The sequence below is a fragment of the Ascaphus truei genome, chromosome 2, assembly GCF_040206685.1.
Source record: "Ascaphus truei isolate aAscTru1 chromosome 2, aAscTru1.hap1, whole genome shotgun sequence".
In the NCBI taxonomy this organism is placed as follows: Eukaryota; Metazoa; Chordata; class Amphibia; order Anura; family Ascaphidae; genus Ascaphus; species Ascaphus truei.
The window spans coordinates 339,924,820-339,949,752 of NC_134484.1; the positions used below are offsets into that span (position 1 = coordinate 339,924,820).

At 45.4% G+C, this 24,933-nt stretch overlaps 1 protein-coding gene across 2 annotated transcripts in view; it reads right to left on the bottom strand.

Annotated features, from left to right (window-relative positions):
* Positions 1–24,933, bottom strand: part of CNTNAP2 (contactin associated protein 2) — a 1,988,831-nt gene that overhangs the window by 5,321 nt on the left and 1,958,577 nt on the right. For both annotated transcript variants that reach the window (XM_075586746.1, XM_075586748.1), the window contains one exon: positions 2,910–2,984. In XM_075586746.1, the coding sequence (XP_075442861.1) occupies positions 2,910–2,984 (75 nt within the window). The remainder of the gene's footprint in view (positions 1–2,909; positions 2,985–24,933) is intronic.

A 24,933-nucleotide genomic window follows, 5' to 3' on the forward strand; every position in this document is an offset into this window, starting at 1 on the left:
AGAACTCCATTCCCCCACAAAAAAAGCACTAGGAATCCTACGAGCACAGGTTTGGTTAGCTTTACTATGCTGCACGTTGTATCCCAAAGAGTTTACAATCTAAGTTTTCATACCTGGTGAAATCAAGTGACTGCTCAATGTTACATGGAGCTGATCTCAAAACTGATCTCAAAACCCACATTTTCCACTTCACAGACCAGTGCCCTAAAAGCACATTCTCACGTAGCAACTTGTATTGTAGTTACAATCCATTCGAAGAACTCCCATGTGTAACACCTCCTCTGTCATTTTCGAGCAGCTGTGCCGTTTCACAATGTAAACTTTGTGGAAAAAACACATCACTAAACATTGTAGCTATTTTAGATAGGATAAGATAGACCGGTTGCTTCCTTCTTTTGGGGTCTCTCGCAAAAAGAAAAAAATCAAAGTCCACAAAAAAGTTAAAGCATAATTTAAACGCTGGTGCTGCATGACGCTACACAAGCATCAGGTCTCAGATCTCTCAGGTACTGAAAGAGTTAAAAAAAAAAAAAAAAAAAAAAAAAAAAGGTGGACTTACAATTATACCTCTATGATAATGGGAAATGTTCATTGATTTTTTTTTACAGATCCCGTCCCGTCAATCCAGCACCTTTTATGAACAATAAAATGCACATCTGCCAGCATAGCTAATTTATTTGACAGAGACTTTGTAAGACCAGCTTTCTCATCTGGTTAAAGAGCACCTTTGAAACAGAATACAATTCAAGACATCAATAACACTGTCTACTGTCAAATTCAAAGCAATGCTGGAGATTGGGGCATGCGTGCTATTTATGCTGGGAATCAGAACCATAAAACGGGTCATGCCTAATGGGAGTCTTTATTCATTTTATAGACAGTTGCTACTAAAATGTACTGTTCAGATCACAGCGCTGATCAAAATGGAAGCCGCACTTCCGTCAGAATTCTACACTTGCATAACAGTTTTTTGTCATCAGGATTAGAAGTGGGGTTCCCCTGTGACGGATGATGTTGTGGCTTCCTATTGGCCTGCTGAAACAGCGAGATTTGGCAGCCATGTTGATAATCCTCCAGGGAGCAAGAACACTGGTAACTACACCAGGAGGTATTTCAGAAACCAGGGGGTCTCTGGAACGGAAAATGGGGGGCCCTTCATAGCTAAATCCCGCTATGTTCAGCTCTTGGGACTCCCTGGTTTCAAAGATAATTGCTAGAAACACATTTAGTGTAAGTGTCGAGTACCACTTGTCTAGGGCTTTGTGAGCCCGAGGGTGGTTTACTTGTACTATAAAAAAATGCGAATGGAAAAAACTGGTGCGCTGATGTGTTCACCCCAAAGTCTTGCAGAAAATGGATATATGAACTGGTTAATATGAAATGAGGGATATAATTGCATATATATATATATATATATAAATATATATATATATATATATATATATATATATATATATATATATATATATATATATATAATAGCCTTAATGAAATGAAAAGGTGTGTAAGAATGAACCTGGATGGAATGGGTTTTTCAAGAACTGCTAATAACATAAAGATGAAAATGGCTCACAATAGCTCTTGAATTTATGGAAAAAAAAGAGAAAATAAAAATGGTGTTAAAAAACAAAAAAAACAAATCGATTGTAAATTAGTACAAAACAAAATATGTGACATGAACCAATAGGAGTAAATAGATGGGTCAAGTATCAGCCATATGATAAAAGATGAATTGCAAGTTCAGTTTTTATATGAGGGGACAAACGTCCTTATTCAAAGCTGAAGATAGATGCTGCCTTTTTGATCTAAGGATAACCAATACTTAGTGTGGATAACCAATACCTCATATAGAAAAAAAAACTTTTTTTCTTTTTACTTGTACTATAGTCTGGAAACCACTCATTGTAATTCCCTACAGGGCCCGTTTAACCATTATGCGAAATAGGCGGCCGCCAAGACCGGCAGAATTTGGGAAGCAGCAGCCGCTTAGTCAGCCTAATGCATTTTCTTAACCTATGGGGGATTTCCCCAAGCAGGGAGCGAGCAGGACTGTAGCCAATCAGGAGCCTGGGGGCAGGGCCAAGCAAAGGAGGCAGCAGCATGTACAGGAGAGAGGCGAGTCCTGTGTGTGTCTATTCTGTCGCAGGACCGGCTTTAGGGTAGATCGATAGGTGAGGTCAATCAGGGCGCCAAGCAATTGGGGGTGCGCTGAAGGACCGTGCCCATCAACCTACCCCAGGGCTGTCAGACTAACTGCCGGGGCCCAGCGAGCGCGGGAAGTTGCTGCCGGGTTTCCGCCTCGTCCCCTGCTAGTGCGCGTCTTCTACTCCTCCTCCGCTGCTGTGAGGCCTTCTGGTGGAGGCGGGCACGCAGTAGCAGAGTAGGAGGAGGCAGCAACTTTCAGCGCTCGGCAGAGGCTCCCTCAATGTAAGGTGTGGGGCTATTGTGGGGGAGGGGTATTGTGTGTGTATGGTGGTGGTGGGGGAGAGCGCAAGCGAGCGTTACAGTGTTTAGAAAAAAAAAAAAAAGGGGAGAGCACCGAAATTACTAAGGCCGGCCCTGTTTTTTTACTGTTGTGTCCGGGAGTCAGTGGGAAGAGAGAGGGGGACGGGGGTGGAGAGAATGTCAGGGAGAGTGTATAAATGTAAGGAGAATAAAAACCTTTTAGGTTAAATATTTTAAAGAAAAAAAAATTCCCAAAGTTAATTGGTTGGGGGGGGGGGGGGGCGGGGGGGAGGGAGAGTGGAGGAAAGAGGGGCAAGGCTGAAGGTTCGCCCCTGCCTACAGTCCTCAGTATCCAAACTGTACAAGCTAATGGACCATTCTCTCCTTCACTGGTGGAAGGTCTGCCATGCATTCCATTGCAGCAAGCACGGAAAACACAATGAAAACCTGTATTTGTTCCTTACCTCCAATAATCGCAGAGTTCCGGTTCACCCCATCTTTAATGGCCTGTCCTTCATTGTTTGGAAAATCAGAACTTGCTGTAATGAATAAACAATAGCGGATTGTTATTATTTAGCATGAACGGATGGATGCTTCCATCGAATATGATGCATATGGTCTCTCATTCAACAGTGTGTATATAATATAAACATGTATCAGAGATATGACATTGCTCAATAAGAACCCTGTACTCTATGCATGGCCTGTCTCCTAGGCCACGCACAACTTTCAGATGGGAGCACTTTTACTGGCTGAGACAGCTACACTGACCCTTTTACCCATTCAACCAACACAATGGTTTCATCCACCCACAATTCATTGGGGCGGGCCTTACATCATGTTAAAGGAGCAATCCAAGCCAGTTATCCTGAACCCCATTTCATCTCTGGGGACCCCCTGCTTCCAGAATACTTACCTCTATAGTAGGTGCCGTTATCCCTCTGCTCTTTAAAGCTCCCGCGTCACATGGGCCAATAGGAAGCCACACCGGATGACGTCGCCATGTTTTTCGATTGGCCTGCAGCGAGTGGGAGCTTTGAAAAGCAGCCATTATGTGATCCCTGCTAGCCGAGCAAAATCGGCTACCGGCACCTACTACAGAGGCAAGGATCTCGGCAAGCAGGGGGTGACCGGAGCCGAAATTAACAGGGTTCAGCTTTTGTGAAGTTGCCGGCTTCTCGGATTGCGGCTTTAATCACAACCATTGAGCATTTCAGTTATCTGAATGGATGACTCATTTTTGTACATTGATAGAATGTGGTTATTTGCCCTCCGAGTAAAAACCCATGGATAGGTAAAATAGAAAAAAAAAAAAGTCTATAGCTTTTTTAGCATTCAAACCCATTGCAAACATCTGGTGGGTGGCTGAAATCCTGCAGGTTTAATTCCTGCGTTACCACTAAAATGTGTTATAAATAGGTTCAGTTCTGTGGATACATTTCTACAAACACTGGTGCTGGTTCAGGAATACTCTTGCATTTAGCATTAGTTAAAATGGAATTATTTCCGTAGGATAATTCTAAAAAGCAGACAAAGAAAACATATTTACTTGTATTAGCAGCATAAACAAGCAACAATTTCAGCGTTAATACATTATCTTCTGTAGCAATTAGAGATATGCAAAACTTTCCACCTAAATTCTGGAACCTGGCAAAAGTTTTTTTATTTCAAACAAACACAATTTTTAAAACATTTGCCAAGTAAACATCTGCACAGCCTGAAATATGGGGTTTTGCAGGCGAGACAGAAAAATGAGAGAAAAGCTTAGTAAAACCCCACATTTCAGGGTATATTCGTCTCTGGTGCAATTCAAAGATTTCAACTTTTGCGTCATCTCAACTTTTTCTACAGCGTAGAATGCTTTGGCTAATTTTTTTTCGAAAGTTGGACCGAATTTGGACACATTTGCACAGCACTCTTCGGATCCCCTGTAGGTTCATTTACAACCAGATGGAACAAGCGGCAGTGATCTGTTTAATTAAATAAATACGTGTTACATTTCTTTCAAAAACAGACCAAGTCTAAATGTGTATATATATATATATATATATAAAAAAAAATATTACCAAAAAAAAAAAAAAACCCACACATTTTAAAAATCGGACAAATTTCCTTTGTCTTCAGTTTCACATGGGATTGTGAATGAAGGGGGTGTGTGGGACACGCACTGCATGTCTGCGGACCAGATGGGGTATGGCCTCAATGTTGACAACGCTGCCTGCCAAGATACATTTTTTTTTTAAAGGCTTTAAAAACACTTACAATTTTAAGGGCACACCCCCTTGCTGCTGGTGAGATTGTGGGCAACACGCCCCACATCTGGTGGCACTCTCCCATAATTGTACGGTGACCATTCGTACCAATTTTACCAGGACAGTCCTGTCCCGGTTTTAAGTCATCCCGGTTTTTGTCCCTGGTCCCGGTATTGCGGGGCAGCGGCGGTGAGGAGAATGCGGCGGCCGGTAAGTATTTTGTATGTGTGTGTGTGAATGCTGCCGGGGGGACTGAATGATGGAGAATGCCGGGGGCGGGACTTAGAATGCCGGCCGGCCCGCAGGGGATTGGATGAATGATGATGCCGGGGGCGGGACTTAGAATGCCGGCCGGCCCGCAGGGGATTGGTTGCAGGCAGGTCAGAGGAAGCCGGGGGCGGGACTTCCGCTTTGTGCAGAGCATACGTGTCTTCCCGCACCCGGCTCCTCTGTGCGCGGTGAGTGTCCCCCTTCTGTCCCGGGTCCCAGCCAGGGGGGGTAATAGGAGGTGGTAGCGGGGGTGCGCCTGCCTTTGTACCACCTTGTACCTTTGCCCCCCCCGGCGCTCCCAGCATTGCCCCCCCCGGCGCTCCCAGCAATGCCCCCCCCGGCGCTCCCACCATTGCCCCCCCTGGCGCTCCCAGCATTGCCCCCCCCGGCACTCCCACCATTGCCCCCCCCCGGCGCTCCCACCATTGCCCCCCCGGCGCTCACAGCTTTGCCCCCCCGGCGCTCCCAGCTTTGCCCCCCCGGCGCTCCCAGCATTGCCCATCGGCGCTCCTAGCTTTGCCCCCCGGCGCTCACAGCTTTGCCCCCCCGGCGCTCACTTCCCCCTGTCCCCTTGGTGTGGGAGATGGGCTCGGGGGCGGGCAGTGGTTGCTGCGCGGTCGCGGGCGGTGCAGGGGGAGGCGGTGTGTAACAGTGTGTGTGGGTGTGTGTGTATCAGTGTGTGTGTGTGTGTGTATCAGTGGGGGGGTGTTGTGTGTATCAGTGGGTGTGTGTGTATCTGTGTGTGTGTGTGTATCAGTGTGTGTGTGTGTGTGTGTATCAGTGTGTGTGTGTGTGTGTGTATCAGTGGGTGTGTGTATCAGTGGGGGTGTGTATCAGTGTGTGTGTGTGTGTATCAGTGGGGGGTGTTGTGTGTATCAGTGGGTGTGTGTGTGTATCTGTGTGTGTGTGTGTATCTGTGGGTGTGTGTGTGTGGGTGTATCAGTGTGTGTGTGTGTGTGTATCAGTGTGTGTGTGTGTGTGTATCAGTGGGTGTGTGTGTTTGTATCAGTGTGTGTGTGTGTGTGTGTATCAGTGGGTGTGTGTGTGTGTATCAGTGGGTGTGTGTGTGTGTATCAGTGGGGGTGTGTGTGTGTGTATCAGTGGGGGTGTGTGTGTGTATCAGTGGGGTGTGTGTGTGTGTATCAGTGGGGTGTGTGTGTGTATCAGTGGGGGTGTGTGTGTGTATCAGTGGGGGTGTGTGTATCAGTGGGGGTGTGTGTGTATCAGTAGGGGGTGTGTGTGTATCAGTGGGGGTGTGTGTGTATCAGTGGGGGTGTGTGTTTGTATCAGTGGGGGTGTGTGTGTATCAGTGGGTGTGTATCAGTGTGTGTGTGTATCAGTGTGTGTGTGTGTAACAGTATCAGTGTGTGTGTGTAACAGTATCAGTGTGTGTGTGTGTATCAGTGGGGGTGTGTGTGTGTGTGGGGGTGTGTGTGTGTGTGTGGGGGTGTGTGTGTGTATCAGTGGGGGTGTGTGTGTATCAGTGTGTGTGTGTGTCAGTGGGTGTGTCTCTCTCTCCCTCCCTCTCCCCCACCCTGTCTCCCTCCTTCCCTCCCACCCTGTCTCCCTCCTTCCCTCCCACCCTGTCTCCCTCCTTCCCTCCCACCCTGTCTCCCTCCTTCCCTCCCACCCTGTCTCCCTCCTTCCCTCCCACCCTGTCTCCCTCCTTCCCTCACACCCCGTCTCCCTCCCTGTCTCACCCCGTCTCCCTCCCTGTCTCACCCCGTCTCCCTCCCTGTCTCACCCTCCCTCCCTCCCTGTCTCACCCTCCCTCCCTGTCTCACCCTCCCTCCCTCCCTGTTTCACCCTCCCTCCCTCCGTCTCACCCTCCCTCCCTGTCTCACCCTCCCTCACACATCCTCCCTCCCTCACTCACCCTCCCTCCCTGTCTCACCCTCCCTCCCTGTCTCAGCCTCCCTCCCTCACCCTCCCTGTCTCACCCTCCCTCCGTCTCACCTTCCCTGTCTCGCCCTCCCTCCCTCCCTCCCTGTCTCCCTCCCTCGCCCTCTCTCCCTGTCTGTCTCCCTCGCCCTCCCTCCCTGTCTCCCTCCATCCCTCCATTCCTGTCTCCCTCCCTCGCCCTCCCTCCCTGTCTCCCTCACCCTCTGTCTTATCTTAACTGCCGTATACCTACACCGAAGTAACCTACTCTGCTTTCTTCCAGATCTGACTCAAATTTCACGCGGGAGACAACGGAAGACAGGTAAGGAACACCACCCCTCCAGTATAGTACCTTGAGGGACAGCGGATCAGGTAAGATCCCAGGCAGGATTGCTGCTTTTAGAAATTGTGAAGAGGGGGCATCCAGACACTGGTTAATGGGTTCAGAATCATGGGGTTTTTTTTGTTCGATTATTGAGGTGTACACACACTCACACACTCTCTAATGGTAGTAAAGTATAAGTGTACTACAATAAATAAACTGTTATATATATATATATTAAAAAAAAAATGTGTCCCGGTTTTTCATTTTCAAAATCTGGTCACCCTACATAAATTGCCTCCTTCTGGAAGAAAGTTTTTGGTCTCTAAGGGGAGTTTTTATAGGTAGAAGATTCCCTGTGATTCTTCTCTGAAATAAACCCACTCCTGACACATTAAAATACTTTTGGTGCTTCAATTATTTACTGCAGTCTGATGGTATTGCAAAGGCATGTGTCCATCTTTCTCCCCCCTAATATAGCAACGATCGAAGCTTAAATGCAATGTACATAGTGACATCTACCAGCTTCCTGTGCAGGACCTTAAAGCAGCAACCACCACTAATTATTCCCCATTTTTTACAGGGTGGGAGCCACGTGGATCCTCTGGAGCTGAACCGTGTAATTTTTAGCTCTGGAGACCCCCTTGTTGCCAAGAGAAGTTTTTAAAGAGGATTTAAATAGCCGTCCAATAGGAAGCCACAACCGATGATGTTGTAGCTTCCTACTGTAGCCCTCTTTCCTGCTTATCTAGAGCGACTACTAGTGCTGTATATACCTGCTGGCTCAGCGAGATCTGGGCCTCCGCTACTTGGGAGCCTGGGGTAATGATAGAGTCTTGGCAGCGCCTCCACTTACCCAGGATCCCCAATAAGTGAGATTCCCCTAGGCAAGAATAATGGTAACACACTTCAGCTTGATAACCGTTTACTAATACGCATGGGTATAACCTTATCTTATAGCAATAAGTAATGGCACACATATAATCTAACATTTAACCGACTGACATGCAATAACATCTACAGGTGGCTCGGCCACGCTCCTATAGAGAAATGTCACTTCCCCGTCACCGCGTGTACCCCACACCGTGTCCACTGATATATTTATGCGCAGTCCTTTGGTCACTCAACCCAGTGTCCCCAAAGAGTCCTCCCCCAAGGCGGGATCAGCGCCTGTTGGTACCGGTGTTGGTGCACTTATTAAATACCTTCCGGCTATTCCTGCAACAAGCTTCACAAAGGATCCGCCGATCCAGCGCAGTCTCTTTCTCGAGTTGATGATGTCCAGCAGCTTGATCCCAAACCACTGTCACCACCGCAGCTCCGCAACACTGTGTCCCTATCTGTCTATGCAGTAAGTGACTAGGTGTCGCTACCTATATAGGGCGTCCCTGCAGCACCACAAGCTTATGGTGACTCAGGGTATACACTGGGGCCTGAGGGGGAATCTGGCCTAAGCAGGTGGGTCACTGACCCTCTGCACACACACACACTACCTCTCCCCTTGCTCCTCCGGTGCCCTCTGACTAGCGTGGTCTCTCCCCCTCGCTTCCCTTTCCTGTCTGCCAGCAATCCCTGCAATCCTATTCGCTCCCTGGCGTCAGGTGGCTTCGCTGAGGCTCCTGGGGTTTGTAGTTTACTGCAGAGCCTCCCTGTGATTGGCCAGCCGTTCGCGCGCTTTGCACTGCGCATGCGCGAACTCTCCGGTCTGACAGACGCGCCTGACTATTGCGCAACATGGTGGCGCCCTGTGCTGCCGGGCCGCCGCGGAACCTCCGAACACTCCCTCAAGAGGCACCCTGCAGCGGAGGTAGAAAGACAAACCAGGACATCCCTACACTACTGACCCGAGATTTAGTGGCCATTATGTTTCTCTTGAAGGGAGATTTAAAAGGAGCAATCCATGCAATATCGTACATGTGTTTGTTTGTTTTTAAATAAATCAGTTCTGTATTAGATCATACGTACTACTTTTTTTTAATTTACTTTTAGCTTCAACTCTTAATGCCACTTTGAATGAGTTTATATACTGACTATCCTTTAATTTCTACAGCAGGCTTTAGCACACCTCCCCAGCAGTGCAAGATCTTTGTCACACTTTCCTGTTTGAGATAATTTGTTGCCAATATTCCCAGCAGTTTGAGCTGCAAACTGTAATAGATAATGTTACCGTAGTAATATCAGGATACTTTGTAGCTGCTGAGTTACACTGAAAGATTGATTGAAACTGAATGGCAGCCATTTAGTGAACCCTGGGAAGCAGGGTTTTTGCCGATTCATCATGGGAGAACGAATCGATCGGCAGCTTAAATTAAAACCGCTCTATGGCGCACAGAGCGCTTCATGCATTAAATGCTTGTTTTCTAGGGGGAGGTCGTGTCCATTCAGTGGAGTGGTGAACAGAAGAGGATTATCTGCTTCTTGCAATCATGTCCTTGGGAGACAGCCAGAGACCACTACACCATGCAATGACGTGCTGGAAGACCGGAGGGACTCGGGTGCCGCTAGTGTTCTGGCGATCAAACAGTGTGTGGGATCAGGGCCACCGACAGGGGGGACAGAAGGGACAGGCCGGCGCTGCACGTTGGGCCCAACCTCTGGCCAGGCCCGGCTGCCGGTGCTCTCGCGGCCGGGCCCCGGCTCTCCTTCAACTGCAGGCCTCTATTACTATGTCCCATGCCAAGCTTCCAATGCCAGCGCGCGATGGGCCTCTGTGACATCAGCGCGCCAGAAGCTTGGCTCCGCTTCCGGCGCACAGCACCAGAGGGAGGCCCGGTGCGTGCTCCAACACATGGGACAGAGTGGAAGAGGCCTGCAGCTGAAGGAGAGCTAGGGACCAGCTGTGAGAAGACCGGCAGCAGGGCCGGGACCAACGTGCAGCGCTGGCCGTCGGGCCCCCCGCAGACACCATCCACAAGGTAAGTCTGTTTATGTATTGGGGGCGGGGGTGTGGTTTATATGCATTGGTTATTTTTTTTATATGCATCAGGGTATTTTTTTTTAATATGTATTGGGGGTTTTATATGTATTTTTATTTCATATATGGGGGGGGGGAGGAAGATGAAATATATATATATATATATATATATATATATATATAAATAAATAATTTGAACCATATTCCCCTGCTGCAAAAATCAGTGCCTTTTACTCACTGAGCCACAGCTTCCCCTCCCCAACCCCTTAAAAAATATCTATAACAGGTGTCAGATTTAGTTCAAACAAAGGCCCCCCCGATGTAACCACTAAAACGGGTCACTTTGGTCCTATTAAAAGTAGTGAACAACATGAACATACATGGTTTGTCATTAACCCACTGGAGCACCTGCATCTCGTCCACAGGTCCCCCAAACCATCCTATTGTCACGTCATGCCGGGGTTAAACGGCAGACAAGGATTCTGGGTAATGGCATGCAAAGAAGTACATACAGTATAACACAAAAAGGCGCAAAAGATACACCAAATAAAATGCAAGTGATACAAACAGGATATTAAGCCCTGCAGGGAATGCAGCTTTCAAAAAACCGTCTCCCAGTCTATCGGTGTGAAATAACAAAAAAGGAATGAGGTGCAAACACCCTCAGGGGGTTAATGCATCTGCCTCAGTGCAGGTGTATAAAGTTAGACATTTGTTTACCTGGCTGCAGTTTTGTACCCAGCTGGTTGTGTCACAGACTTGTGCTGTTCTGCTATCTGTGATGAGCTACCGTGAGGAGGTACGACGCACCTGCATTGATTGGACATCTGGGGGGATGCGATGCGCAAGCACCTTCCAGCTCAGCAGGTACAATCATCATGGAGCAGCGGAGACCTGGATCGTGCTATCGAGAGGCGCAGCGGGTGTCCTGGTGAGAACACCGCCCACTGCTTGTTTTTATCATCAGAGTGCGATTTATGCTTTCTGTATGCGCAGCATCATTAAAAACAGATTTTTTTTAGCTTTTCTCATTGGCTAATTTGGCGATTTTTCCTGTTACCTGGAAGGGACCGCTGGTGTTTTTGATGCGTGTGGTCACTTTTAATAAACATTTATTTGTCGCCGAGGATTTTTCCTGAGGGTGTTTGCGCCTCATTCCATTTTTGTTATATGCAAATAAGTTGCATGTGTCACTTTAGCTTCCTACCCATTTTGGCATACTGCAGATCCTTCAAAGATTTCCCCTGCCAGATTACACAGCTTGTCAGATTGGATGTGCATTGGGCTCTCTTTGTTTAAGGTTATAGTACAGCTCATACAGCAAAGCCTGAAATAACCAATGAGACAAACGTTTTGTCCTTTTGAGCTCAGTGTGTTGGGTTACAGATTCTGCACTGAAGCTGGTAGCGGTTGCCAACCAGACAATATATGTAGGCTCATATGTACTAATCGGTGCTAGTCCATAACAACACATTCCAGCATCAAAAGACACCCATTGAAATGAAAGGGTTTTAAGGTGTCTTCTGACACTGTAGTTTGTCCTATGGCAGAGCACAGCTTACTTGATATGTCCTATAATGCTTGCTATGGATAGCCAGCACAAGAAAAGTATCAATAGCTCCTGCATCTTAAGAAATACAATTAAAAATAGTGTAGCCCCCTTTCCCTATGCCTAAGGGAACTAAGGCTGCTATACCTGTTTGCTCACAGGAGGCCTAAGCGAGCTCTTTCTCCTTGCAGTGCAGAGCCTCCACCCATGGGGGATCCCAGCACTGGCGGGATAACCCCTCACAGGAACCAATACACAGGAAAGAATAATACACCAAACAATGTATATAAACCAAGGTTTACTGTATACACCTACTAACACATACAATAACTGTACCCACAGTGTACACCTAATGACCCTACACGTGGTGGCTCCCCCGAAGTACTGAGGGTGTTGTGACACCAATACCCCATGCGTCCTGTCCCAGCAAATCCCACCCAAGTGTGAAGTAGCGCTACCCTCTGTGGATGTAGGTGCACGTTGGGTACCTGCCTGGGTACTCCAGTACCCATGTGCTGCTTGGCGTAGTGGGTTGGAGTGGGTACCACGCAGCGGGGCCTCCAACACACATCCCCTCTCTCCTAAGTGTCCTGATCTGCCTCGTGGGGTGAGCTCCAGCCATAGGGTCTCACCTGAATGTTCTGGAATACTGCGGCCTGATCCCAGGTAGCAGAGCAACGCTTGGCCTTCCGGTCACTGGTGCAGAAGTATCAGTAGGGGAAGTGTCCCTATCTGAGGACTTCCCTACAACACTCCGGTACTAACTCCTGGGGGCTAGGGAGGCAAGATCTAGGCCTAGGCCAGGAAGCACTGCTCCCTGGACACTACCTTCTTCTTTGCCTCCTCCATCAGGACTGGCCCACGTGCTCCCTGCACGTGGAGGATATCCCGTTTCCCCCCTTGCTACAATCCTATTGGCTGGGCAGTCCCATGTGGTACAGTCCCTCCTTCTAGGGATTCTGGGACTTGTAGTTCCGCGGCTGCATCTGCGGAGCTACACTAAAAAGGCTGCCGACTCCTCCACTGCGCCCGCACCTCCCGATCGCGCAGAGCTCCGTGGAACCACTAAACAGATTCCCCCCGCACTGGAGGCAGGGTCGGGGACTCTGCTACATATGGCAAGAATAAGGCCGCATTATAATATGAATTTAGCTCTTTTCTAGGAGATTTAACGTGCATCTTACAAACACCTTTTAAAAGCAGAAAAAGTTCTAGTAGCTGTATTGGTCCTGGAGAAATGCAGATTCACTGCGACACCTTTGAGAACCAACAGAGTTCTTTGTGGATTACATGAAAGTTAAAGTAAAATTAACTTAACCTACGGAGAATGCTCATGTTGGTCAGCAAAAAAGGTTGCGCAACCTGCAACGAATCCAAGATGTAGCGAGATATAAAAGTGCTTCATAATAAATATGCCACTTAAAATGGGCACCAATTGTATCCATTTGGCATCGGCTTCCCTCCCTGGAAAGGTATTTATTATAGTTCTCGTTTTCAGATGAGGGCGATATACTGTACAGATCCACTAGCCGCTATTTAATGTGAAATATGAACGGGTTTCTATGTGCCTTCATATGCACAGGCCTATTTTGTGCTTGTGTGCTATGACAGTTGTAGAGCCATCTGGCTTGTTTAGAACCATCTACTGAATAGCTCCGATCAGCATGAGTAAAAAAAATCCGGAACACAGCTACTGTACTGTGCTCATTAAATGTTGATCTGTGTCTTTACTCCCCCTGTTAAATATAAAAAGCCTAACACTGTATGTATGACATGCTCACATAGCAATCAGTACCCACATTTAATATGCAGTCAAAAACAGTCAACCTTGAAAAATGTTTTTGCCTTTGCTTTGCCTTTCTTGGTCATAAACACGTTCAGATGGTTTAGCAAGGGTCTATTTTTATAACATGTTGATTACAATATACAGTGGCGGACGCCCAGCACTTCCGTTTCCAGGAGCGATCACATGATGTGGAAGTGGAGGCTGGCCAGGCCCAATCACCCCCTCAAAATGAGCAAGTGCCCATGCCATAACTGGTACGACATAAGGGCACTGTGCAGGCTAAAAACACTCTTGATCTACTCCTTGCCCCCCACTATGCAACTTAGAATAGCAGCATTGTCTCTTACTCAGCTCCCAATACATGTAATGTGCTACAACTATGTTCCATACTACGTATTATTAACCAACACATTGTGTGTTTCATAGTTACGTTTTCAGTCTAACATTTGAAAAGCTATTAAAGATATCTTAAGACAAAAGCCAAATGTACAGATGATGCGTTGATGTGAGCTTTTCCTGCATATCCTGCACCTTTTTTCTGATGGAGATAAAAAATATTGCACCAACACAAAAATATTTTAAACAAGCCCGATAGTACAGTTTACAATAGTTATCAAGAAATAGATATGGATTTAGTTACTTCTCATATACAAATAATGTTGCATCAAAGTAAGACTACAGTACCAAGAAGAACTGGGGGGAAAAAATCTCACCACTGAGGGAGTTACTGAGTTACTGTATCTAAATATAATGGCTCCTTGGGCACTACATTTAATGCCTAAAATAACATTGAACCAATATCTTGAAATAGCAATTTATCAAGCAATTTTCCCAATTGTTTGCCTGTGTGTCAGCATGCTATATGGGGAATGCTTAAAGGAAGGTATTAAGAAGGATGCATCACATTTTGCATCTGTGTTACTTTTTTCCCTTTTTGTAGTGTAAAAAATAAATAAAATATCTTCCAAATAGGATTTGTGATATACCCCTTTATCTAATAACATGCCTTAAGATGTAAGCTACGTTAACAGGTTTATTACATGTGACTTGGGTGCAAGCAGGAGAAAAAGGCCCTGCGTCTCTAAACGTAACTGGTTACACATTCACATTGCCACTTTATAGGGCCGAATAAATATTTGCTGGCAAGTGTGCAAGTGGCCCCGTCGATAGGACGTGGTGTGGGGGCACGACACTATAGCCGTTTTCTTCGCTTAGTATATAGGGTCCAAACTAATTCTAGAGTCAACAGAAAGTAAATCCCTGTGCTTGTTTTACATAATTCTAGAGTGAGCCTGCCTATCATTTAATAGGATATGGCTAATATCAAAACTGAGCTCTGGGCATTTTTCTGTTAATGTAGAGTATGGATCCAGATTAAAAAAAAAAAAAGCTTCAGCAAGGTCGGGATTTTAACTCCTCTTCCCAATTTAAAAGTCTGAAATAACGGAGGCTATCCAGAAAATTAGGAGGCAAGTTTTGGTGCAAATGAAATTTGTATTGCTTCTATCCCATTTTCTTCTGTGAATTCATCTTACTGAAAGTGATTTAATCAGTGTGAAGTCCCTTGGGCAAAGTAGCAAAGAACATCGCTTAGTGTCTTCTGTGACATCAAAGCAGCCAAGATTTAACAAGTGAAAGGAGACCTAGAAAGAAGCGTTAAACCCTGCGACTGAACACCGATTACGGATGTACACATCAGGAATATTGTATCCTTCATTGGAATCCGAGTAGAATCAAAGCTAGAGACTATGCAAAGCCTTGGAAGGGTTAATACAAGCTTACTCAATGATGCAAACAATATCACCATACCTAATAATGAAGGCCATTTGTTGACTTGCCATAAGAATATCTTAACTATAGAGGTGATTATAGATTTCACAATATGAGAGAAAAGTGGTACGAGAGTGCGTGCGTGCGAGCAAGAGGGGGAATAGGACCTGTAAAAGGTAGAGGAGGAACAGCATCAAAACTATGAGGTAACAGGAAGGATGCAGAGAAGCTGCAGGAAAGGGGGAGTGGGAGAGAGAAGGGTGTAATGGTCAGAGACACTAAGGGGTGGGGCATTCGATATAGAATAGGGGCAAAGGGAGAAATTGAGTGAGAGAGTGAAGTACTTAGTACACAAAGAATATAGTACTATCAAGGGACGTAGGTCCAAGCATTATATTAGAGAATCGCTGACAGTTTTTGTATCAAATCAATTTCACTCATTGTCTCTCTGTGACCTCCACCATTTACTTTCAACATTGAACCTGCGTGACTGCAATCAATATGTGCTTTGGGCTACACTCTTTACTGAATTCTTTTCTAGCCTAGCTACTTAGAAAAATCCATCTATTAATTATATGCTTCTCTACTTGCAACGCTACTGATGCGATCACAGAATATTAGCCAATTAAGTAAAGTGCACCAGTGAGATTCGTTCTTCTGCAATGACGCCTGCTTAAGCTATTCACATTCATGTCGAGAAAATCAATTCACTTCTGTCCCCCATAAAAGGTCTTCTCCTGATTTATATGCAACATGTGGGCAATTTAGATTTTTTTTAAAACCTGACATTTTCACCTCAGGATCTTTTCCCAATAATGATCAAAGATGACGACAACACTTTAACTACACAGCTGTAACATGGGTTTCAAGCGCTACAGATTTAACCAGCCGTAAAAGGGGTAACGATACATGTAGCTATAACCTGCAGATGTCTCCAGTGAATAAAGCAGAAATGGGATACCCAAGCTAATAGGAGGGCCACATGTCAGGAGTCCCTTGTGCCCTCACAGTGTTAAAAGCCAAAATTCCCAAGTTCCATTTGCAAGGCTGACATACAGTAACATAATAATTTATTCAAAAGTGTACGTATAGGTATGTGCTGAAGAAATGTATTCAGTATTATGAATGTTAACAATGAAATGGCTACATGTGGTTGCTGTGCTGAATGTAGCCCACTAACGAACTACAGGTCTAAATGTATGGGATTTCCTGCTTTGTAAGTAAGGGATGCAATGCATTAGATATATTCAGATATTATCTGCTATAGGGCCTCCAGCAGCAAAGGGCTTGTCTATGAAGGATTTATTATATTACAAGTGCCTCTGCTGGTGTAGGGGTTAAATTGGAGAAATTGTGTGTGTCACTCACAGGCCTCTCCTGCGAATTGGGACTTATTGTATAATGGGACCCTTCAAAAAGGAAGTGATTAAATATCTGTGCAGTGCTAGTGCTTTTGTCCGAGGCTCCCACAGTGTTACACAGCCTCTGATCAGAAGGCAATTACTTTGCTTTGCATGATCTGTGTGGAAAGCCCACAGCTTCTCTGTTTGACAATCAGAAAGCTTGATCCCGCTTACGACTCTTGGTTCATTCATGCAAGCTTTGTATTCAAGAAGTACAGAAGACCGACAGTGCATCCCGTGGGCAGTATTTAAATGGACTTAGAGGGGGGGGGGGGGGGGTTTGATATCTAGGCATTTAGAAAATACCTTTATCTGTCCTTTACATTCATGCTTTTAGGGTCACAGAAGCATCCCCTGCAGTGCAACGTCTGAGATTTGAAGTCACAACCGTTTGCTACTCTCTTTAGGACCAAGCTGTAACACATGGTCTTCCCTCCTATAAATTATTATATCATATTGTGCATCACCAACATCAAACAGGTGACTTAAGATTTATCTATATTAAAGCTGCAGTTCAGTCAATATCCTGCATGTGTGTTTTTTTTTAATAAATCAGTTCTGTACTGTGAGAAAATACTTGTAGCATTTTCTTTTTAAAAAAAAAAACAACTTTGAAAGACAATTTTTTATGTATTCTAATGTAACGAGCATTTTTGTTTCTATAGTAACCCTTTAGAAAGGCACAACCCCTTCCTTTTCTGTAACAGGCTCTGGCACACCCCTTTGTGAGTCCTGCCCCTTCCACAGCCGTGCACGTGCATGAGCACAAATGTATCAGTCATTGCCTGGTCACATGATCTTCCCCACAGAACTGACAGAGCAGCAGCAGCAGCAGCAGCAGAAAAGGAGAGTAGCTCAGAATTAATTAATTAATTAAACCTTATTCCATTGCACGTGTGTAGTTAATGTTAAATATTAACAACTCATTTAAAATCAAATCTGTATATATAATACTGTAAACAATATGTATATTTAATTTTATGTGAATGTGTACAATTCAATGTGTGTTATTACAATTTATAATGGCTTGTTCTTGTATAGCGCTGCTAGTTTTACATAGCACTTTACAGAGACATTTTGCAGGCACAGGACCCTGCAGAGCTTAGGTGTGTATGTATGTGTTTGTATGATATAGATATATATTCACACGCATGCGCACACATATACATGCACACACGTATACATGCGCACACGCACACATATACATGCGCACACGCACACATACATGCGCTCACGCACACATACATGCGCACACGCACATACATGCGCACACGCACGCATAAACATGCGCACACGCACACAAACATGCGCACACGCACACATAAACATGTGCACACACACATACATGCGCACATATACACGCACAAACATGCGCACACATAAACATGCACACACATATACATGCGCACATGCACACACATACACACACACGCAAACATGCGCACACGCGCACATAAACATGCGCACACGCACATATATAAACACACACAAGCATGCACACACGTATACATGCGTACACGCACACATATACATGCGCACACGCACACATATACACACACAAACATGCACACACGCACATACATGCGCACACGCACACATGTACAAGCCCACACGCACACAGATACACGCACACATACATGCACACATATACACGCACACAAACATGCGCACACACACAAACATGCGCACACGCACACATAAACATGCGCACACGCACACATATACATACACACTGTTTATGTGCGTATATATTTATGGTATTGCTTGACCTGAGGAAGAGAACACACACAAGCATGCACACACGTATACATGCGTACACGCACACATATACATGCGCACACGCACACATATACACACACAAACATGCACACACACACATGTACATGCCCACACGCACACAGATACACGCACACATACATGCGCACATATACACACACACAAACATACACACACGCACGCACATACATGCGCACACGCACACATGTACATGCCCACACGCACACAGATACACGCACACATACATGCGCACATATACACGCACACAAACATGCGCACATATACACGCACACATGCACATGCGCACACGCACACATGCACATGCGCACACACATAAACATGCGCACACGCACACATATACATACACACTGTGTGTGCGCATGTTTGTGTGTGCGCATGTTTATGTGCGTATATATTTATATTATTGCTTGACCTGAGGAAGAGGAAAACTCTTGAAAGCTTGTCCCATGACACAAATTGTTGGTCCAAATAAAAAAACGGTATCAATAAATACTGAAGAACTCATATATTCTGGTGTGTGTGTATGTATGTATGTATGTATGTAATATATATATATATATATATATATATATATATATATATATAAAAAATATTTATATATACTGTATATGTATGTATGGATATATAGTGAAGGTCAGCAGCCGGCGGCGGAGGGAGAGAAGGACGGCATCTTGCTGCGAAGCTCGGCAGCGGCAGAGGACAGCAGCCGGCGGCAGAGGGAGAGAAGGACGGCATCCTGCAGCGAAGCTCGGCAGCGGCAGAGGACAGCAGTGGTGGCGGAGGGAGAAGAGGACCATGTGAATGGAGCAGGAGCGGAGAGGAGGGCGGTAGGGAGGAGTTACGCTGTAGCAGCGGCAGACACCGGAATACTTCTGTCAGACCGCTGACCTCTATCTAGACAAATCACCCAAAGGTGAGGTGAGTGGGTGGGTGGGCGGGAGAGGGTGAGCAGAGGGTAAGTGGGTGGGTGGGCGGGAGAGGGTGAGTGGGTGGCTGGGCGGGAGAGGTTGAGGGTGAGAGGGTGGGTGGGCGTGAGAGGGTGGGTGGGCGTGAGTTTGAGGGGGAGAGGGCGGGAGAGGGTGGGTGGGCGGTTTGAGGGGGAGAGGGTGGGTGGGCGGGAGAGGGTGAGAGGGTGGGTGGGCGGAAGAGGGTGAGAGGGTGGGTGGGCGGAAGAGCGGGAGAGGGTAGGAGGGTGGGTGGGTGTGGGTGACTGGGTACTTGTGGTGACACACTAATATACACACACACACACACATATATATATATACACACACATATATATATACAAACACACGCACACATACACAGACACACAGACACACACACACAGACACACACACACCACCTTGCTGCCACCACTGCTCCGGGACACAACCCCCCCCCCCCCACGGGGGCAGCGCAACCCCCCTGCATCTCCCGCGCGGGCAGGGAGGCAGGCACAGGGATCGGAGCAGAAGTGAAACACATCTCCCGCTCCCCCCTCCCTTCCCCACCCCCCACAAGGCAGCGCAACCCCCCTGCATCTCCCGCGCGGGCAGGGAGGCAGGCACAAGGATCGGAGCAGAAGGGGGCACATCTCCCGCTCCCCCCCCCCCACTGGCGGCGCAAGCCCCCTCCATCTCGCGCAGGCTGACAGCCACAGGGATCGGGCAGAAGGGGGCACCGCACAGCGGCAGATCGGGAGCGAGCACACGTCACTGGGAGACTTATGAATATTCATGAGTCTTCCACTGACTGCCGGAGGCAAATTATAAACAAATCCCAGCTTTAAAAATGTCGCCAAATTTCGCCGATCAATATATGGAGAACGGATTGACCTGCAGCTATACAGTTCTTTAGGTAAATAGAGATTGCACACATGAAGCTATTGAAGTTTAAAAAATAAAATAAAAAAAAGACTGAACTGCAGCTTTAAATGAATATCCTACCATTTGGAGCATGATATAGTTAATTCTAACATAGGAGGCATCAGTCCTAAGTGTGTAAGAAATGAATAAGGATTTGGACTGTTGCTTACTGCAATACCTCCACACATTGGTCTTTGATCTCTCTTCACCACTGGCACAGCCAGGCTCTCCAGTCGGATTGTTATATACAGTGTATATCTGTAAATGTCTTGTACAGCAGGGTTAACATTCCAGGGAAAATCTTCATTATTCAATATTGTGCTTGATAAAGTGGACTTCCAGAAACAATTGCTTTACATGGGGCAGGCAAATAATATAAACACTGATACATACAGGCATATCCCACATTAACGTACGCAATGGGACCGGAGCATGTATGTAAAGCGAAAATGTACTTAAAGTGAAGCACTACCTTTTTCCCACTTATCGATGCATGTACTGTACTGCAATCGTCATATATGTGTATAACCGATGTAAATAAAGCATTTGTAACAGGCTCTATAGTCTCCCCGCTTGCACACACCTTCGGTACAGGTAGAGAGCCGGTATTGCTGTTCAGGACGTGCTGACTAGCGCATGCGTGAGCTGCCGTTTGCCTATTGAGCGAGATGTACTTACTCGCGAGTGTACTTAAAGTGAGTGTACTTAAACCGGGGTATGCCTGTATACCTTATATAGTTTTTTTTCTGTGTTTGGGGCCTTTTTGTGTGGCTGAACTCTAGAAATGTCCCTTCCTGAAGTTTTTTGGTTTATGTAAAAGAGGTTTGTGTAAGATGCTCTTTATATTTTGGTCCAGTGATTGGCAGGGGATCATAAAAAGACTGGAACGTTTTTGTTGACAACAACAAGACACAGAAAGCCAACAATAAAACATACAGTACTGCAGTAATCTCATGTAGCCCAGCAATTACGTGTCTACTGTGAGTGCTATATTTAATAAATGTGTCGACAAGGTTATTGCCAGTTCAGGTGCTGTAATTGTTGCACAAAAAAAAAATGCTGAACTATGACAAGAAACATATAATTATCATATAGTATGTCAGATAAGTAACATCTCCCATTCCTCTATATATCCTAATATTCCAACCACTGTTCACTAATGCAAGAAGGGGAAGGTTAAGTACTGCATGGTGAAAGCTGCCTTACTAGAGGAATACTGTAAACACTGCAACAGTCATTTTAAAAACAAAAATGCACATTTTGCTTCACATCTCAAAAATTAAAATGCAGGAGTATGTTGTGCTGAAAGTAACAGGTGCCCATATATATTAATAATAAATAATAAAGAAGAAGAAACCTAAGCAAGATATTGGCAGTTCAAGATACAGAGGGAGTTTTGTTCTCTAATCCTTCTGTGAAATAACCAACTTGCCAGCAAAATCAGACTAATGCCTCAAGGGGATATCACAATGGAGTAATAGGGAAAGATGATGCAGACTCCCCTTCAACATATGTCATAGGTAAAGGTAGCACCATATTCATTATTTAGTCTTTGCACACACTATAAGAGATGCGTTATCATTGACACGGCTTGTGCAAATGTAGACTTGTCACACTACGCTATGATAGGAGGACTTGATAAACAGGTGTATTCACCAAGCTTTTGCCAACCACAGCACATCGTAAAACTGTATTTTTAGCACCTACGGAAGACTGGCAATGATTGATCTTTATTATAACCATGTCTGCTGTTTCACAGAGAATGATGGCACCACTGAAGTAGTTCATAAAGTCATCGCAATGGCACTCGCATGGACTTGTACTAATAAATGAACACTTTAAATCACATCTGATCAGATGTCTTAAAAATGAACACTTCAAAAAGAAGTCCATGTAAGTGCCATCGCTATCCCTATGGGCTACTTCAGTGGTTTCCTGGATCAATTTGCACTTATGGGAAGAAGAACTTGAGTAATTCTCAGAGCCAGCCATCTCACTAAAGACAGAAAAGGCTGTGGACCAGGAGAGATGCATTCAATGGAAGGTCAGGGTATTTAGGGCCAAGATTATCCTAAATCAGACTCTCAAAAGAATTCATTAGAAGCAGATACTATTTGAGAGAAATAATGGACTCTATAAACAAATACAGATGTAGCAAAATGTAATTACACCCTCTGGCGCATTACAGCGGGACCTGCAGTATAAAATCCACCAGTGGGAGAAGCAGCTGTTGTGGTGAATCACCACACGTGAGACAGGGGTGGGGCTCATGTGCTATTTCACCTGAGCTAGCGCTCCTGTGGGGGCAATAGCGTTTGCTACATCTGTAAAAGCAGATTTGGAAGACCACAGCAACAAATGATCATTTATTGCCTTGTGTTGTCCAAATGCATTGCAGATTTAATTAGTAAGCGGTTTACCAGGTTATCTATCCCTGGCAACCCGCTAACCTAGCACATTAAATCCTGATAAGAACACAAGGTGCTGTACAGGAAGTATTAATGCACACCAGGCACATGTGGTGGTGGTGGTGGCGGTATTGCCAGTAACCATATCCACAAGGGATTATGGGCAGTGGCCGAGTGCAGAGGGACAGTTTGGTTACGGCTATATCATGTGCCAACTGCAGGATACAGTAATGATCCTTGCATATGTTTGAATTGGTAAATAAGAAGCTCCAATTAAAGAAACCCAACAAAAACGACCACATACAGGTATAGCGTATACATTACTACCTTAAGAGTCAACATAATTCACGAATGCTGACAACTTGAATATAATTGCAGTTAAAAGCTACGGATTTTGCAATCAGGGAGGCCACTAAATTTAGGTGCGCCCTGACGACAAAACACACACCAATGACCGCAATATTTGGAAATATAGAGTTCCCTCCGGGTATGAACAGCAGGGATTTTCAAAACTGGAAACAGAAGGGTCTTGTGCGACTCAAGGATCTGGAGGGTAGAAACAGTATCAAAACATATGAACAAATCAGGTCTGAAAAGGACATCCAACATACTGAATTCTTTAGATACCTCCAGATCAGAGCATTTTATAAGCAAATTGTCGCCCTGTCCCCAAATGACAAACTTTGAAAATTTTTGTATCTTAAAAACAGAAACTAAGGGACTTATATCTAGGCTATAAGGAGAGGAAGTCTGTTCGGGGGCAGCCTACTCTAGGAGACTAAGCTATGTAGCACAATGGGAACAGGACCTAGGGGAAACATTAGAAGAAAGGGACTGAGCAGAGATATTCATGGCCGCGGCTAAAAGCTCAATCTGTACGACGTTAAGGGAAAACGCGTATAAAGTTTTAATGAGGCGGTACCTCACTCCGACGAAATTATCTAAATTTATACAAGGCTACTCCCCATTGTGTCCAAAACAATGCGGAGGTGATGCGGATCTCTTACATATGCTGTGGTCTTGCCCTCGGGTGCTGCCTATATGGGAACAAATACAGAGGATTTTAAGTCTCGCAATTCCACTGGACCCCTGGTTGTTCCTCCTGAACAGACCGGTGGAGGGGCTTTCCAGAATACAAAGCAAATTAGTGACACATTTCACAACAGCGACGAGATGCGTGATCGCAGCACTATGGAAGCAGAATGAAATCCCAACTATTGCTTCAATCTGAAACAGAATTTGGTATGTATGCCAGATGGAAAACGTAACGAGTTTGGTTAATGATACTGGCGCTAAATTTCTAAAAGTCTGGATAATGTGGCTAGCACAAAACGGACATTCCAGGAGTGAATGGTACTTCAATTATGCTTTGATAGTTGCAGAAACGCGTTCTCCGCTGACTCACAGGAGACAGGAAATAGATGTGTGGAGCCCTATAGAGGGATGTAGGTTTAGGTAGCAGCGTTGCAGGCCACTCGAGAGGAATTACCTAGTGACACGGCAAGCAAAAACCTAAGTGCACAAGAGAACAAGGGAGAGGTTCGAGAGGAGGACAGACCCCACTTCCGCCCCCCCTCCCCTTTCCGTACTCAGTTCCAATCCCTCTTTTTTGTTTTACTTTAAGTTACATATATGTTTTACTGCATAACATTGTTGCTTTATATGAAAACCAATGTATATCGTGTTGTATGCTGTTAAATTCTCAATAAAATCTGAGCTACCAAAAAAAAAAAAAAAAAAGCTATGGATTGGTGCTCGAGTATGCAAAGTTCGCCATAATAAATATTTTACAAGCATAAAGTACAATGTGTATCACACAATGAATCTAGGTATTTTATTCTGCTTTATAGTAATTTATAGCAAGACAGAGTTATTGGGTGCACATTTTATACAGCTTGTAAGGGATGTGTGCAGAGGTATGCAAATGGAGACCGATTTAGGTGAAATTATATCTTGGCTTTATTGAGCCTGTTCCGTTATCCATGCAAAAAATACAAAAACAAAAACCACAAACCCCCCCTTTGTAAGGGCCAACTTACTTTCCCAGACCCTATCTGCGGGATTGAAGCGATATTCCCATTACCAGCCTATCCCCCCAAGGTCTCAGGAGGTACCTTCCATGTCAGCCTCTGGCAGGGTCCTGTGTCCAGGAAATATAGGTGTCTGGGTGTCTTGATCTCAGCACAGCCTTTGTGCTCAAGACAGTGTCTGTGTGCAAGCTTCTCTGCTTTCCTGTGCCAGCCCAATTGTGAACTCAGGAATCTCTCTCTCTGGTGTCTCACATAAGGC